This window comes from Apodemus sylvaticus, chromosome X, assembly GCF_947179515.1.
Source record: "Apodemus sylvaticus chromosome X, mApoSyl1.1, whole genome shotgun sequence".
Lineage (NCBI taxonomy): Eukaryota > Metazoa > Chordata > Mammalia > Rodentia > Muridae > Apodemus > Apodemus sylvaticus.
The window spans coordinates 1,593,703-1,612,344 of NC_067495.1; the positions used below are offsets into that span (position 1 = coordinate 1,593,703).

Consider the following 18,642-nt stretch of genomic DNA (forward strand, 5'->3'; position numbering starts at 1 on the left):
TGAGGGTGGGGTGCTCTCCAGCCCGGACACTGGCTTCAGAGCCAGCTGCTTGATGTTGTCTAAGCAGCTGCTCAGATTCATGTGACAAATAGTGATATTTGCTTACCCACTATCCATTCTTTTCATCTTTTCTGTCAGAATCTCAGTTTTCCAAGACAACATTGTACTTAGTGCAATTGTCTCCTTGGTTCCCTTGAAGCTGTGATAGCTGTGTAACCTAGCTCAGTAGACTTAGCTCATTTGCCAGAGCTTGATGAAAAGAGACAGCATTCACTTGCTTTTACTGTTCACCCGCTCTAGTCTTTCTGCTTGGAATGTAGTTCCGGGATTTAGAGGCGTGGGAGCTACTCCACCAGCAGGCACAAAGCCACAGTGAAGATAAGACAAGATAGAAAGGCTTAGGACTTTCCAGATACCAGGCAGATTCTGGGTTGTCTAACTTAAGGTTTTGAGCTGTTCCCGGAACCCTGCTTAATAATTTTCCCTACCTTCCTAGTTAACTTCCACACTGGTGGCTCATGGGAGCGACTCAATGAGTTACTGATTCAGAGGTAGACGTGTCTAAGAAGCCTCCTCAAACAAGGCTGTATTTGCATTCATCCAGCTTCAGGCAGTTTCAGGCGGCCTGAGCCTGGAGGGGGGTCTGTACAGAGGTCTTAGGGTAGGGCCAGAGAGAGCTTTGTGTCACTTTGGAAAAACATGTTTTTCTCTCTTTTCAGAGCAAAGGCTAACATTTTTACTTTATTTTGTAGATTGCCTCAAAATAACTGCCAAACGGGCCAGAATCCTCATTTTGGAGATGAGGAAATTGAAGATATTGTTTAGGTGACAGAGATTTTTCATAGTGGTATGTAGCAGGAAGTGTGTCATTCCCACATCCGAGGCTTCTCCACCTTGTGTGTGTGTGTGTGTGTGTGTGTATGGATGTCTGTATATGACAACTCTGACATGAGTAGTGTGGGAAAAAAATCAGGGATTAGTGGTTTCCTGATACAAAGACAGTTTGGGCTTGTACTGAATGCTGGGCAGAATTTGAGTATCTACAAAGGGAGTGGGAACAGGAATTCTTGACACAGAAAAGAACACAAGCAAAAATCTTATTTTTTCACTGATTGTCTCTGATTTAATAGTCCGGAAGTCTAAAGTCTAAAGCAGAGGATTGATTTGTTGAAGCAATTATCTGTTAACACCATGGCCTACAGTAATAACTATGGAAAAGCCTCTGTTCACTTTGGGGGTGTGGGTACTTGGGACAGAGGTGCTGCTCATCTATCTTTTACATCCCTCCACCGTCTTCTCTCTGCTGAGGACTGAACCCAGAATCCTTGGATTACTAAGCATGTAGCCTACCCATGAGTTATATTCCCAGGTTGCTTTTCCATTTTTGATGGTTTTAGTCTTTAAGAGTTACAAAATAGAAGTGTCACAAGCTGATCTAAGACTATAGCTAACAAGCCCCAGAGCTCTGCTCTTTTCTACTGTGCCTTTACTGTCAGTGAAGGAGACGACAGAGGAAGTGAGGAGTAAGAAGCCTAGTTAGGAGGCTGATGAAGTCACTACGGGGTCAGTAGCGCCCATCGGGGTTTTGAGGTTGAATGTTCAAAAGGAAAACATGTCTGAAAGAAACATTTCCCAAACCAGGCTAGTTAAGAGCTGCTTAGCAGTACAAAACCACTCAAGTAGTTCTAAAATGTGAACAATGGAACTTAGAAGACTGCATGTCACCTGTGGATGGTAAGAGCAGAGCACATGCAAGGACGGAAGTGATCCTTTCAGTTCAGTACATAGAAGGCCGGGAGGACTGTTAAATTCAGTTACTATTTAAAGGCACACATTGAGCAGGAAGTTGGCATGGAGAAAATGCAATCAGATGAACAGCCAGCCATGCTTGGTAGGGTCTTTGAAGCTGTAAGAAGGTTTATGGACCTCAAGGAAAGAACAGAAGAGCCACAGCCATCCCTTACACACCTCAGCTTCTCATGGTCCATTTACTACTTGGATATATTTTGACATACCAAACCTGGCTTAAAAAGTTGACATTTTAAAGGAATGGAGTCCTAACATGATGTCAACTCCAGCGTGACTTTCTGGCTGTACTGATGTAACCAGTTTTCAAAGCCTCCATTGGAATCTGAACCAGAATCTCCAGATTTAATCTCCTGCCTCAGGAATTCTCTCCTTTGCAAGATCTTGCATTGACTTAGAACAAAAAACATGACCACAAGTGAAATATTACCCTTATTTTCCCAACAGTTTCATCTTTTCTGTTCTTCCTGCTCCCAGGAAAAGTCCTAATATGGCATTTTGATTGTGTTTGAGAACATATACTTAATAATTTTCTCCTTACCTGTTTGTATTCTAGTACCTTTTATCAAAAGAAAAATGGAGCTTTATATAACTAGTTAGATACAAATAATGGTCATTTCCCAGTTTAGATATAGCAATGAGGGCTTGCTAAACGTTTTTTAAAGGATTTATTTATTATTATTGTATGTAAGTATACTGTAGCTGTCTTCCAACACACCAGAAGAGGGCGTCAGATCTCATTATGGATGGTTGTGAGCCACCATGTGGTTGCTGGGATTTGAACCTTTGGAAGAGCAGTCAGTGCTCTTACCCGCTGAGCCATCTCTCTAGCCCTCCTTGCTAAACTTTTGGAATTAAATTGTGTTGTCTCAAAATAATATCTAGATTAGCCAAGCATGGTGGTGCTCACCTTTAACCTCAGTAGGTTGATCTCTGTGTGTCACTAGCCTCATCCACATAGTGAATCCCAGGCCTGCTAGGCCTGCAAAGTGAGATCCTGTCACACACAAAAAAAATGCATAGAATAAAACCATAGAGATGAAGGTAGAGGAGTTAGACTCTTTTATCATTCATGTGTTTATTTTGAGGTAGGGTCTCATTATATAGCCCACAGTATCCTTGAACTCATGGTCTTCCAACCTGGGCTCCAAAGTGTTCAAAGTAGACAAGTACTGACTCACGTAGACATGAGTACTCACGTAGATATGAGTAAATCTTCTACCATGATTACAGATGAGGTGGAGAGGGATAAAGGAAATCTAGAAGATCTAAACAAAGAGACAAAGTCCTAAAGCTGGAAAATTTGAGTCTATCAAAGTACTTGGTGAAAAAGACAGTTATCCATGTAAGGACTTAATCAAGGGAGACATTTTAGAGAATAATAGGAAGGGACCTGGAGAGATGGCTCAGTGGTTAAGAGGGCTTGTTGCTCTTCCAGAAGATCTGGATTCAGTTCCTAATGTCCATATGGTGGCTCACAACCATCTGTAACAGCAGTTCAGGGGACCTAACGCCCTCCTCTGACCTGTGCAGGCACCAGGCATGAGAATACTTGCATACATACACACATACACAAAATAAAATTAAAAATTAAAAACAATAAGGGACTGATACACTATGAAACATGACAGAGAAAGGGTGTGAATAAAGAAACTTGTAGAGACTTTTTGACAAGATTAAAAGCACCCTTGTGAAGTGTAGCAGCATGGGCAGAAGCAGGAATCATTCCTGTGAGCTATAAAGAAGCAACAACAAAAGTTGTGTTAGCCGACTGGAGACTGGATATCTTGCTGTTTACTGCTCACTTCTTATCCATTTATCAGGTTAGTTCTTCCTGGACTCCATTGTTCCATTGCTCACTAAGCAAGCATCTTCCTCTCTGGGCCCCAGGGCCAGTCTTTGGTTTGGAGCCAAAGGTCATTCTCTTGCAGCTGTCTCTGAGAACGAATCCTGGCCTTACCTGAGTTCCATTTCAAAAATCAAAAATAAAACCCTGTCTTTAAAGAAGCATTTTCTCTTGCTGTTTCTTTTTATCTTTTGCTTACCAACATTTTTTAACATCCAAATTTTATTTTGAATTCAATAATCCATGTACAAAGTTTAAAAATAAGGACTGTAAGAGGTATCAAATTCCATTCTCATTTTTTTGATGTTTGAGGGTTCCATTTTTTGTCTGCCATACTTCTGCCCTCATCACCTTCATCCAGTCTTTCTTCCTGCACCTAACTTTGCTTCCTCTTTTTGTAGTTCATCTAAGAATGGGGTTCATCATAACATTTCTATCCTTGCATATAAAGGATTTTGTTGGAGTCACCATTACCTTCTCTTGTGCACAGCCTACTTGTTAATCTTTTCGTTTCCCAACTAACACCTGTCTACTTCCGTGTGTGCGTGTGCGTGCATGTGTGTGTGTGTGTGTGTGTGTAGTGAGTTTAATAAGGGTTATTTATAGGGAAGACCTTGTTTATCAGTGTGAGTGCTAAATGTAGACTATGGGCATTGTCCTTACATCTTAGTAGATCCTCATTACATTACTCAGTTTGAACTGGGCGGTGGTGGCACACACCTGTAATCCCAGCACTCTGGGAGGCAGAGGCAGGCGGATTTCTGAGTCCGAGGCCAGCCTGGTCTACAGAGTGAGTTCCAGGACAGCCAGGGCTATACAGAGAAACCCTGTCTCGAAAAAAACCAAATCCAAAAAGAAAAAAAAAAAAACCAAAAAACATTACTCAGTTTGAAATATGTAAACCAGCATATACGAACATAACTATAGAGCCGGTTTTGAGTTTTTGAACATAAAGGAGTGTACAGTGGGCACACTATTTTGTGTCTTGGTTTTGTAACCTAACAGCAAGATTTCTTGTTGGTACAAAGAGATCTTTGGTTATTTTTGAGATGGGATCACCTCATCTTTGATCGACTCTTTCCCCTTTAGTGTTTTTGAAAACTCAGTATGTATATATAGGCTTTGAAAAATACTTGAATTATTTTGGCGCATGCTTCCTTTTTTTTTTTTTTTTTTTTTTTTTTGGTGGCACATACCTTTAATCCCAGCTCTCAGGAGCTCAGGCCTGGTTTACATATTGAGTTCTAGACTGACTAGGCAGAGACTATGTCTTAAAAAACAAAGCCCAAACAAATAATCGACCCCACAGGTCTGACCTAAATGGATCCTAAAGCAAAGCCTTTCAGTCTGGCTTTGACCTGGCACATACTTCTCAGAAATGGTGAGGTCCAGGACAGGGCTTCCACACAAAAGACAATAACAGGGGGCCGTGGCTTCAAGAATGTATGCTAAATAGACAGATGCCCTCCAGCCTTACAAAATGTCCCTGGTGGAACTCCCTGACAGAGTTACTTCTTGGTCTTGGTCCAAAACTGTTTATACTGTTCGGTGTCAAAACTGTCAAATACCTCTGGCTCTTCTTCCCTCTTCTGCTGGAGCTGAGCCTCACGTTTTCGGAACCGGGCTTTGCGCTCTTCTGGAGACAGGGCATCCAGGTCTAGGGGCATCGCTAACATGCGCCGTGGCTCCCGGTATCGGATATGGATAGTAGAGCCGTCCTGCTTGACCAACAGCACAGGGAAGAGACGAGCAGAGGCCTGGCGGCACAGTCGAGTGAGTGAAGCCCTGTTGCAGTCAGCTCTCCAAGGGGATGTGTGTAGGTGGCGGGGTGTAGGGAAGGCTGCTCTCATACCACAGTGCCTCAGCAGGCCAAGCAGACTGCCCAAAGGCATTGTTTTTCCTTAGCACTGTGACAACAGGAGGAAACAGTCACTGGCCCTGATGTATGTAGGCCCTGCGGCCGCCACCTTAGCGTGGGAGAGACCTCGTAGACCCACCGTGCAGAACTTTACTCGATAGGTGGGAAACTGAGGCCAGGCCACGCAGGGCCACGCAGGGAACCCGTCACTGTAGATGATAGTCCTCCACCATAACCCCGATGTCCTGCCGCATGCTTCCTTCTTGAAGAGTGGCAAAGAAACACACATTGCTTTATACCCCAGCACACACATTTACTCTGGCAATGCTGGTGGTCTTTAGAGGAAAAGTGGCTCAGGATTTGTCTTTCTCTTCTCATCAAGCTATCTGCCTGAAGGGCATGTTACACTGGAATGGGAAGATTCTTTGGCAGTAGGTTAAACAGTCACAGAAAGTAGAACTTGCACAGTGGTCGTTTTCATGTGTCTAGATGTACCCTTTTGCTCAGGCCTCCCTTTGAAGTAGTCATGCCTAGAATTAGAAGCTCTCAGTTGCAAGACAGCATTCTTTCCATTTTCCCCCTCTAATACTCCATAGGGAAGTCCTTGTTTATCGGTGTGAGCGCCAAATGTAGGCTATGGGTGTTGTCCTTACACCTTAGCAGATCCTCATTAACCAGTTTCAAATATGATATCCTGGACAAAGAGGATATTTGACTTAAGTTTTGGTTTCTTCATCTGGCAAAATGGAACCAATCATACAGACTTTACACAATTGATGTAAAGGTTAAGTGACAATATAGGCAAAACACTAACACAGTGCCTAGCTATTGTGCAGGTACTCAAACTTTAAACGTGTTGTTACTGTCATTGGACAGTATAGTGTTCGAAAGTAGAGGTATTGAAGTTAAACTGTTCTCTCTCTGACCTTGGTCCAGACTCTATTGAGCATGTTTTTGCCACAGGTTTAGTTAACTGATGTCAATTTCCTCAATCATAAAAACATGTAGAAAGAGAACCTCCCTTATTTGTGGATATTTCATTTGTTAAGGTGTTGACATTGAGCTCAATATCAAAGTAGTTTCTGTACTTTAGATGTATTTTAAAACCCAAAACTAACTACACTTAAATGATTTCTGCCCCTTCCACCAACATAGGAAGTACCTCTTTGTGTATTTCCTTATAAACAATTTGCCTACAAAAGTGCATGCACAGTATGGTATGCTTCAACTGTGATGAGAGTAAAGCTCATGTATTTTTTCCTCATGAGGAAAAAGACTCGTACTCATGGAAGCAGTTTTATAGGGTAACATTATGAGCGTGTATTAGATGTCCTGAGGCTTTTTTTCCTTATATTTAAGGTTAACATAAAAAACAACAACAGCCACACCTATATATGTAGTATGCACCCAGATGCAATATGAGTAATACCATATTGGATTCAAATGCTGTCCTATCTAGACAGCACTGCTCTAACCTTTGATCATGTGTTTGCTCAACAAATACATGTTAACACCAGAAGATTTACTATGCCCCTGACCAAGGATGTGTAAATGATAGGAAGCATTTTTCCCCTTTTGAACAGCTGAGCCCTGGCTCAAGTCAGAAGCATCTGACTAACCGCTGCATTTATATACATGGTTCTCTTTTTCTTTTTTGCTTTCCGTATCATGCTGTCTTTAAAATAGTAATGGGAACAGGGAACACAGAATGCCTTGAGGGTCCTGGTCTGCTACCACTGACTAAATATATACACTTTCTAAGTAAGAATGTCTAGCCTCAGATAAAGACACGAATGTATTTTTACTGAGTAATGGAAAGAAAAATAAATAAAAGTAAATTATGAATTTTGGATTTTAGTTTTCCTTTAATGCTTAGACTTAAGCAAATCCTTTACTCAGGAAAAAATTAAGGTTCTAAATCTGGAAACATCAAATTTTCCTGAACAACCGTACATGTTTTATGGATACCTGAATGTCTGAAGGGGAAAGAGGTTAAAAGATACAGAAGGTGGCAGATCTGAGGGGACCAAGTAATTAACTTCCCTTTAAGTCCAAAGCAAGTAGCTGACTGTTCTGTATCTTATAAATTCAGCCTAGTATCAACAAATCACCTTAGCTTCAATATAGAAAACACATCAGATAAAAATTTAAGTCAGAAATGTCTATGCTCTTGTTTCTAGTGAACAGCGCTGATATTCTTAAAGCTTCCTTCCTAGGAGTCTCTGTGGGCAGAGATAGCAGTGACTACTTTAACACAAACCAAACAAAAACAAGTTTAATATTGAAAATTGTTTGTTTTTAATTCCCAAATCAAGGAGAATACATTTATGAGAGGAAGTAATTACATAAGAAGCTAAACTTGTATAATAAATGATGGATAATCTAATAAAAAAAACAGATCACATTATTGGACCCTAATCTATTCTCTCTGAACATAATGATTTCTGAGTTTTGATTCTAGAGATTGAGGTCAAATAATCCAGAATGAGCTTCTCATACATTAGTATGAAAGTATGAATGCATATAAACGCCTGAATTATATATTATTATATATTAATTCATAGATGCTTAGTCAACAGTTCTATAGTAGGTTGATTCTAGCCAGTTCCTAGGTGATGCAGATACAGGCACAGAGAACAGGTTCGTTTGGAGCATCGAGTGACCGGGCCTTTCTGTCTGTGATTGTTGGAAAAGGCTTCACACAGGAGGTTGGCATAAGTGAGTCTTGTTCCCCTAGTAACCACAAGGGGACAGCAAAGAGGTCTACATTGCAGTTCAGTGACTACGGTTTGAGCTGGACAGGCCATCCAAACTTTCTGACCCTGTTGTCTTTCCTATACAAAATCAAAAATCAGGAATGTTAGACTCTTCACAGCTTTAAAACTGAGACTCAAACGAGAGAAAATGTAAGGACTTACCTAGCATATGCAAGGGCCTGGGTTCCATCCCCACCACCTAAAATTATTCTTAAATTACTTCTTGTCTATTTATAAGAACAATATAAAAAAGTCTATTAATGAGCCTATAAAACCAACCTGAATTTTACAATTGGAAGTGCAGTACACTGCAAGAAAACAGCACACAAGTTCTACCTGCCACTCATACTTGTTTTTTTTTCTTACCTAGCTGCCTAGCTGGGGAGAGGTGTATGGCCCTTACCACTAAACCACTTTAAAAAGCATCACATCTACTTTATTCAGCACAATGAGATTTAACCTTTATAAATTACTTGTCATTTTCAATGGACACAACAAGCATCACTTAATTAGTTGTCATACAATTTAAGTTATTTTTTTCACTGTCTAATTAGAAGTGGATCAGGGTAAACCGAAGAAGCGAAGGCAGGTGACAGGAGGATCAGAGCCAGGGCGAGAATGCTGAGGCTCTACCAATTATGTTCACTATTTATAGATGAGAACAAGCCTTCACCAACAAAGTATGAAATCAGTTTTTGAACATCTTACCACTAAGAGCCACAGTGTCATATACAGAAAGGGATGAAATATAATGACATCTCTATTCTATAAGATTCTCTATATACCAAGAAAGAAAACAAGTCAAGAATAAAGGAATTACTTCACTTAACAAAAAGGCCTTCACTATTAAGATAGCATAAATCTGCATAAGTCTATAAGATAGCATAAACTGTTCTAAATACCTGAGACAAACCAACTTTTAAGGAGGAAAGGTTTATTTCAGTCCATGTTTTCAAAGCTTTCAGTCCGTGGTCAGCTGGTCCATTTCAGGCCTCTGGCAAGGTATCATGGCACAGAGTTAGACATACAGCAAAGGTGTTCACCTCATGGTATCTGGGAAGCATAAAGAGAGTGGGGAGGGTACTGGTTCAAATATCCCTTTGAAATGCCTGCCAGCAGTCACCTTCACTAGGCTCTATTTCCTAAAATCACTACCTTCTAGCAGTACCACGTGCTGGTAACCATTCCTTTAACACATAAACTACACACACACACACACACACACATACATATATATACATATATATATATGTATATACATAGTTCTATATATGTTCTTTAAAACTGTGTGTATATGTGTGTGTGTGTGTGTGTGTGTGTGTGTGTGTATACACATTCTTTTTATTTTAAGATGGGATTTCTGTGTAGCAGCAGTCCTGGTTGTCCTGTAGCTTACATTGTAGTGCAGGGTAGCCTTGAACTCAGAAATCTGCCTGTATCTGACTCCAGAGTGCTGGGATTAAGGATGTGTGCCACCACTGCCCAACTATATTCTTTTGTAATTTCGTATATGAATACAATATATTTTCGTATCTTCCTCCCCCAACTCCTCCCAAGATCCCACCACATCCCCCTTTCAACACCTAGGAGTAGATCTATATCCATGTTAAGAGTGTTGGCCTGCTTGATTTTGTGCACGAACCAGGCAGGCAATCAGTGTCAGATGGTTAATTGGCTTGATCTTCTGCAAATGCTTGCTAGGCAGGCAACCATTGCTGCTGACTTTAGGAGTGCAAGGGCCATATTATATTCAGGAGACACTATTTCATTGCAGTCTTCCCTGGCTCTTTTTTTTTTCTGAGACAGGGTTTCTCTGTGTAGCCCTGACTGTCCTGGAACTCACTCTGTAGACCAGGCTGGCCTCTAACTCAGAAATCCACCTGCCTCTGCCTCCCAAGTGCTGGGATTAAAGGCATGCGCCATCACTGCCCGGCTTCCCTGGCTCTTACTACAATCTTTCTACCCCTCTTCTGCAATGCTTCCTGAGCCTTAGGGGAAAAATATATTACAGATGTCCCAAACATGGATCTTCTAAAATTTTCATTATTGTGTCAGGGCACACGTGTCAAAGTTAGAGACCAACTATGTGTAATCAATTCCTTAAAAAAAAAAAAGTTTTTTTTATGAATATGAGCCCCTGTCTTCACACACAGCAGAAGAGGGCATCGGATCCCATTACACATGGTTGTGAGCCACCATGTGGTTGCTGGGAATTGAACTTAGGACCTCTGGAAGAGCAGTCAGTGCTCTTAACTGCTGAGCCATCTCTCCAGCCCATATAATGTACTTCTCTACCTTTATGTGGGTTCAAACTCATATTTCCAGTCTTACACAGTAAGTTCCTTTACGTGGTAAACCTAACACACAGACCTTTGAGAGACTCTTCAAATTGAAGCTACACTACTACGTGACTACCAGTCATGTGAAGGCTGGCTTTTTTAGTGTTAAACTTTTTGGAAGTATATGTTTTAAAAATCCTCTGCTGTTTTTAAAAGTAGTACAATATTTAAGACACAATGCAGAAATCAAATCACAAAACCTAATCCCAATGGACCACACTGCATCTATTTTGCAAACAACCTTATTCTTCAGGAATTTCATGTGACATATTTTGAACATATTTACCCTTTTACCCCAACTCCTCCCATAACTATCTTCTCTGTCCTCCCATTCCTTCTCATATAATTTTGTGTTTTTTTCCTTTCATCAAGTCCAGTTTGTCTTTCTAGCTAGTTTTGTGGGTGTGGCCTGTCTATGGTCAACATACCAGGGTCACATCATTCAAGAAACCTGATTCTCCCAGAAACTATCAAATGCCAATAGCTTCTTAGCTCATGGTGGGATTTTGTGCCCACCTTCCCTGCTCCATGCTGGAATTTTTGTCTGGCTGGAGCATGCACAAGATTTGTGCATGCTGTCACAATCACTGTGAGTGCACAGTCATATGTGCAACTGCCTGTTTGGATCCAGAAAATAGTTCCCTCAATGTTCTCTACAACCCTTGGAACTTTCCAGCCTCCTCTTCCGCAAAGATCCTTGAGCTTGGGAGGGCCGAGTGTGACACAGATGTCCCAGTTAGAGCTGAGCCTTTAAAAGATAAAATGTGGTTTTCAATGGGTTTGAAGGCACCACAGTTCTAGAGCTTGGGGAACTAACAGTATAGAATGAGCATCTGAAATTTTAATGTGCATCAAAATCACTTTCCCATTTATATAGAAAACTTAAATATATCTTTTATGAGAAAAACAAATATAGACATCAATGATTATTCAACAGGAAGTAGTTTTATTGTGTTATCATTTCTGCTTGTTCTCAATGCTCCAAATGTTCTTAATGTACTTGTTGAACCTTTATAAGTAGAAATAAACATAATGTTATATTTTTACAAATGAGCCAATTTGCACTTTCAGTATTTGTTTTATGAGCTAGGAAAGGAGGACAAAGACTGGTAAATTTGACAATAAAAATACCATCTACTTTTTAAACCTGAATGAAAATTTATCACACTTTTTTATTTTCTGAGACAGGCTCTTGCTATATAGCTTGGACTGGCCTGGAATTCAATATATAACCTAGGCTGGCCTTGAATTCCTGAGAACTAGAATTATAATTGTATATTCTTTACCCAGCATTTTTAAAATATGGAAGGAAAGATGCCTAATCTTAGCAAATATTCAGTCATAATAAAAAATGTGACTTATTTTAGCAAAGAGAACATGATGTAAATTGCTTATATCAAAATATGTCTCTTCCTTTTCATTTCTTCAGAGTACGTTGTGTATACACATGCACATATAGACATCAAATACATACACACTCAGTATACAGTTCATTTCTCATTAGTATGAGACAGATTAGACCACTTTATTTTGTTTTTAAAATTAAAAATTGTACAACAAAACACCCAAAAGAAAATAAAAATTTTATCAAATTTTGGTACATGTATGAGTAAATATAGAGTATTCTTCAAAAAATTAGCATTGAACCATTTTAACATTTATTTCAAAGTACATTTTATAAACACTAGATAAATTTACATATAAAAGCTACACATAAATATACAGACCCAAAATATAGCAGTACTATCAATGCAAGAGAATAGTAAAATAGTTAAACAAATATGACAATTAAAATCACTTTTCATGGCTATTAATTTTTCATGAATTTAAAAGCTATTCAGAAATCAAATGTTGTTAGTATTTCATGATTACTATCCAAGTTTGGACTTGCAGAAACAACATAAAAGTACTTATAAAATGTTCTTATCAAAATGGATATAAAGTTTCAGGCTTTGGTTAACATACTAAATTTGGTGGAAAAATCTTAAATTACTGTCTCCTTTACATAATATTCCTGAGTTTTTGCACACCGTTATTGATACAATAATGTACAGCTTTGTATAACATTGCATTTTAGTTCTGAAATAACAAGTATTGAGATTATTTCAAATGTGGGTAAAGACAATTAGTAATATAATCAAGGTAGAAAAGAATGCATTTAATTTAGCTTAGCTAAGGGAAACATTAATGCCTCTGACCACTGTTTGCAAAGACCATTTGTAAATTATGATAGAAACTGTTATACCTGCCAGCAGTTTTGGTTTTCATCTTTGCATTGACTTTGTAGAACATGATGCTTTTATAATAAAAGAAATGTTGAAATGCTGATGGTCAGCACAAGGCTAGGCACAGTGTAGGTATTCAATATTATTAATTCAAAATAAAAAAGCATTATTTTTACACATTCACAATTCAACATGATAGTCATAAGTTGGCCTGAAAGTTTCCAAAACCACTTTAAGCATGAAAATACACTTTTGGTAACAACCATGAAAGGACTTTTTACAAGTGACCATTTTTTTATAAAAATAATCAGTTTCATTCTGATTCCTTTAAATGAGCATATGAAAGCTATTCCTGTTCCTTGCCAAATATGATAAAAATCAGCCTATCAACACTTTCATAACTGATTAGTTTAGATAATAACACACCCTCATTCAGTTTCCCCTGCAAACAATCTTTGCATCTTTAGACTGGATCCATCAATGTGCATTTCTGAACAATTCCCATGCCTCCTCTTGGAAATTACTATAATCAAATGGAATTGAGAGATAATGATTTCAAGTAACCAAAACTTTTATCATATTTTAGTATTAGTTGACATGAGTAAAAAAAAAATGGATGGAAATTTTGAATAACCTGGCTAAATTATCATCATACCTAAGTGTTCCTTACCTAAAAGTCATAAGTTTTGCTTTAGGTCTCTTGCTAGTCACAACAGCTATCAGACTGTGATCACCCCTGTTAAATCTGCTGGTGATTGGTGTTCTATAGTTTTATGTTATATATACTTTTTCTTCCTAGAAAACAGAAGAATCATCTGGCAGTTTTACTTAAAAGTCAGCCATACTACTTTGGAAGTAGTCCTTAAAACAGCAATGCCAGGATCAGTTAGAATTATTTGCAAAGCTGGTTATCTTAGTTTTTTTCTTTCTAATAGAGTCTTACTTGCCAAGTCTGTTCTTAAACGCCTGAGCTCAAGTGATTCTTCCAGTTAGGCATCCCGAGTAGCCTGGGACTACAGATGCCATGACCACACTCAGCTTTCAAATACCCATCTTAAAAACATCTCCCAATTTACAAAATAGTTTGTCAACTCCATGTACAAAATCTCATTAGTCATATAATGCAAGAAGGAAATGATTATTTAACTGGCTGTGTATGTATTTTTTTAAAAGTGCATAGGCTTATTTAATTTTACCTAGTAACAAATTCCTCTAAATTGAAAGAGAAAATAAGAAACAAAATATATTTTTAAATGAATCAACATAGAGCACTAACAAAAGTTGTAAAGTCTAATTACCAGAGATATGAAAGAACTTTTAATTAGGAATAAAATCATGAATATTTCCTAATAAGACTATTGTATGAAAAGAAATAAAACTGCAAGCAATATTATTGAAGCAGGTTAAATAGTTTATAATTTTTTTTTCGAGACAGGGTTTCTCTGTGTAGCTCTGGCTGTCCTGGAACTCACTCTTTAGACCAGGATGGCCTCAAACTCAGAGATCTGTCTGCCTCTGCCTCCCAAGTGCTGGGATTAAAGGCGTGCACCACCATCGCCCGGCTGTTAAATAGTTTATGATTAAAACTACTCAATTTAAATGAACTATTTTAAATAGTCAAGTAAATGATATAGTATCCAAAGAGTTATTTAAAAATAGCCTTTAACAATTTTAGCATTAGTAAAAATTATTAATTGCTAAATGACTAACATACATATTATCAAACTGTCTATATATAAAAGTTGGAAGAAGCTTAATACCACAATCCGTTTCATATCCCCATCTGGATCTCAGCAAAGTTATAGAAGCTGTCAACATCTCCAGATGCGGTCTCCTTCTTTTCTGATACAAACATCTATTCAAAATATAAAATAAACAAAAAAATTAGTTTTGTAGCTCTTAAATATCAAAGGTCACCTCTTCACATAAATAAGTCACAGGTTTGGGTTTCCTTTATTAGTTTTTAGAGTTATTTTGTATGTGTATGAATGTTTTGCCTGAATGTATGTAGCATGTGCACCACACACATGCCTGGTTTCTTCAGAGGTCAAAAGAGGGTATTGGATCCTCTGGAGCTGAGTTACAGATGGTTGTGATGGTGGTGATAAGAGATATACCATAAATACAAGTACTATTTGATTATAAGAGAAAGGAGATAAAATGGAAAGCTGGATTGAGATACAGTCAGTAAGATCTTATACCTTTGTCCCGTTGAATATTCCGTTTACAATAAGGTGACATTCTTGTACAGCATCATCTCCATTAAATTCCAAAGCAATCACAGGGCCTGAAAAGAACCCCAAGAAATGTTTTCATAGCACAAATATAAATATATTGTAAAAGTAATCCTTGCATTTCTTTTATTTTCGATTTTTGGCACAGTCTTACTATGTAGCCCAGGGTAGACCAGACTGTCCTTGAACTTTTCCTCATTCTCCTGCCTCTGCCTCTTGAGTACTGAAATTACAGGTATGCACTATGCTGAGCATTCACTTGTGGATTCTTCCTAAGAAATAGCCAGGACCTTTATCTTCTTCCTAAGAAATAGCCAGGACCTTTTTCAGATGGGAAAGGAGATAAACAGAAGTGCAGCTCCTGTACTATAGGACTAGTGTCACATTTTTAAAGAGTGTGTGTGTGTGTGTGTGTGTGTGTGTGAGCATGTACAAGAGGGCAGGTGACTTGTAGAGACCAGAAGAGGTCATGAGATTCCCTGCAACTGGAGTTATAGACAGATGGTTTTGAGCTGCCAAGATTTGGTACCCAAATTCCAGTCCTTGGCATGAACAGTAAGCATTCTTAACCACTGAGCCATTTCTCCAACTTCCTTAGTGTCACATTTTTAGCTGCTGGAAATTGTGTGGTTTCTCTGGGTTTTATTCTTCTTCTTAAAACAAAGAAACAATATCAAAGAATCTCATTTAGCAGTACAAAGAATAGTGGGAAAAATACCAAACAAGATAAAAAACCAATCCAAGCAACATAAACAAGTCTTGCCAGGCAGCTGGCTTTCCTTCCAGTTCCCTTACTTACCAGCCACCAACTATGGAACTAAACCAAAGGGGAATTGAGGCCAGGCACCAAAGCAATGTCTCCTTGAAAAAAAATTTCCCAAGTGTGTCTTAAAGCTACATTCTAAAAGCAAAAATTGAGCTTTTCTTTTTAATCCTCTGAATGGAAAGATTTGTCCCTCCTTCCCCATTCATTAATTTGAATACTTTTAAAACCGCTATGACTTATATTTGGGGGTAGAGATTCATGATTTAACCTTTGGTAGACCTGGACTATAACACATTTTTTTTTTTTTTGGGCAATCATGGCCAAGACCAATTAGACCTAGAAAATGTGCACGTTAATTCAATTAATATTTATTCAGTGATCACCAAATGCCTAACAGATCAGCCTTTTTTCTCCTATGATGATAGAGAAATTCTGACCTCCAGGGGTTTGCAAATATGTCTTGAAAACAGATATAAGGGCTGGACAGATGGCTCAGCGGTTAAGAGCGCCAACTGCTCTTCCGAAGGTCGTGAATTCAAATCCCAGCAACCACATGATGGCTCACAACCATCCCTAGTGAGATCTGATGCCCTCTTCTGGGTTGTCTGAAGACAGTGACAGCAAGCAAGCAGGGCCAGAGTGAGAAGAAAAAGTATCTACAGTGTACTTACATATAATAAATAAATCTTTAAAAAAGAAAACAGATATAATCTGATTAAGCAAACATAAAACATGATATAGAATAATAGAGTACTAAGTATGAAATACTAAAGTGATATTAATGGAGTTGTGTGTCTTGAACAAAGCACAACAATGAGAAAGATATCATTAAATTTGATGCTAAAATAACTGGAAGGTTGTAATTTAATACAGGAAAGACAAACAATACAGCAGTCAAGTGTACCCTCAGACCGAGAGACCAAGCTAGACTATGAACTCCCAGTACCAAAGTATCTGATAGGTACTGAGTAAAAGAAAAGGTAACTGCTAACATTTTCTCATTCTTGGCAAAAAGTCTCTGTGAAAAATTTGAGTGATAAGAAGAGGGTATCGAATGAAACCTTGCAAGGAGCGATATTCTAAAGGTAGCTTTTTAGTAAAAAGTTAAGCCGCAACCTGTTCAGAAAATGTAAAAAGGAAAATATCAAAAGCCCCACCTCCAAATGTTTACCTATTGAAAGAAAGAAGGGGAAAAAGTATAGTGGCATGCATGCAGGTGAAAATTCTCTCAGTGTACTATTTTATAAAACTTGACATTGGAAAGCATGTCAGAATCTCAAAGCCAAATGTTAAATGTGGAAAAAAGCAGTTCTAAAATGTAAAAGCAAACTGAAATAAATTAACCTATCAAGTTAGTGATTCAGCCATACAGAGACTTAGTCTAAGCAAGCTTAGAAGGCAATGTTTTATCTGTATACCCTCAGTGGAATATGGCTTAAGTACAAAAAGATAGAAGGGAATTTTAAAGTTTCATTAATCTTTTTATTATTTTCTTTATTTACATTTCAAATGTTATCCCCTTTCCTGGTTTCCCCTCCAAAAACACCCTATCCCATCTTTACTCCCCCTGCTCACCAACCCACCCACTCCCTCTTCCCTGTCCTCCCATTCCCCTACACTGGGACATCACGCCCTCACAGGGCCAAGGGCCTCTCCTCTCATTGATGTCCAACAAGGCCATCCTCTGCTACATATGTGGCTGGAGCCATGGGTTCCTCCTTGTGTACTCTTTGATTGGTGGTTTAGTCCCTGGAAGCTCTGAGGGTACTGGTTGGTTCATATTGTTGTTCCTCCTATGGGGCTGCAAGTTACTTCAGCTCCTTGGGTCCTTTCTCTAGCTCCTCCATTGGGGACCCTGTGCTCAGTCAAATGGCTGGCTGAGAGTGTCCCCCTCTGTATTTGTCAGGCACTGGCAGAGCCTCTTAGGTGACAGCTATATCAGGCAAGGGCATCCACAATAGTATCTAGATTTGGTAAGTGAAGTTGCTGTTATTTATAAAACCACTGTGTTAAAACAATATAGTGGCCGGGCGGCGGCGGCGGCGGCAGCGGCGGCGGCGGCGGCGGCGGCGGCGCACGCCTTTAATCCCAGCACTTGGGAGGCGGAGGCAGAGGCAGAGGCAGAGGCAGAGGCAGAGGCAGGCGGATTTCTGAGTTCGAGGCCAGCCTGGTCTACAGAGTGATTCCAGGACAGCCAGGATTATACAGAGAAACCCTGTCTCGAAAAAAAAAATAATAATAAAAATAAATAAATAAATAAATAAATAAAACAATATGGTAAGAAGCCAACACTTTCAGAAGAAAAGTATTATAAAAGAAAAAATTTACTAATTCATATATTGTCTATGAGCTGATGTAATAGTTTGGATTTTAGTCTGTGTGCTAAAAGCTTAGTACCCAGCCCAAAGTACTAGAAGCCAGTGTTGGAAAGTAGTAGAAATGTTTAACAGAAGGTGCAGAGTGGGAGATTTTTATATCATTAGGGATGGGGCCTTATCTCTTCTTCCTTTTGTTTCAGGTACAAGGCAAATGGGCTTTTTCCTGATGTATTTCCATCATGGTGTGCTATGCTATGGAAAGCCCAAAGGAACAAGGCCAATCAGTCACAGACTGAAAGTTCCAAAACTTCCAAGTCAAAATAAAACCTTCCTTTTTATTAAGTTGATTGCTTCAGTTATTTTTATAGCAATGGAAAACTTGTGAACACATTTGGAAACTGTAAAACCATGGTGGTAGATACAGCACTTTGTTACATTATTGTCTACCTTTTTTTGTTGTTGTTGTTTTCCTTTTGAAAAGAAAAAAAGCCTAT

The 18,642-nt window shown here is 38.8% G+C and overlaps 2 protein-coding genes across 8 annotated transcripts in view; both read right to left on the minus strand.

Annotated features, from left to right (window-relative positions):
• Window positions 1-5,080: 5,080 nt before the first annotated feature.
• LOC127674896 (39S ribosomal protein L55, mitochondrial-like) lies at window positions 5,081-5,777 on the minus strand. Its single transcript, XM_052170706.1, has one exon. It carries the CDS (start codon window positions 5,542-5,544, stop codon window positions 5,161-5,163), a length of 384 nt encoding a protein of 127 aa, XP_052026666.1. The 5' UTR covers window positions 5,545-5,777; the 3' UTR covers window positions 5,081-5,160.
• Window positions 5,778-7,852: 2,075 nt separating this feature from the next.
• Window positions 7,853-18,642, minus strand: part of Rp2 (RP2 activator of ARL3 GTPase) — a 36,180-nt gene continuing 25,390 nt past the window's right edge. The window contains exons 4-8 of one of the 7 annotated variants that reach the window (XR_007975400.1): window positions 15,032-15,117; window positions 14,591-14,685; window positions 9,169-9,319; window positions 8,429-8,465; window positions 7,862-8,344 (exon numbers count right to left, since the gene is read on the minus strand). Coding sequence is in view for 4 of the 7 variants with exons in the window: in XM_052170709.1 (XP_052026669.1) it covers window positions 14,602-14,685; window positions 15,032-15,117 (170 nt within the window). In the remaining 3 variants the exon portion in view is untranslated. Of the gene's footprint in view, window positions 9,320-9,554; window positions 11,354-11,531; window positions 14,686-15,031; window positions 15,118-18,642 lie in introns of those variants that run through there. The other 6 variants (XR_007975398.1, XR_007975399.1, XM_052170709.1 and 3 more) reach the window with 6 other exon arrangements.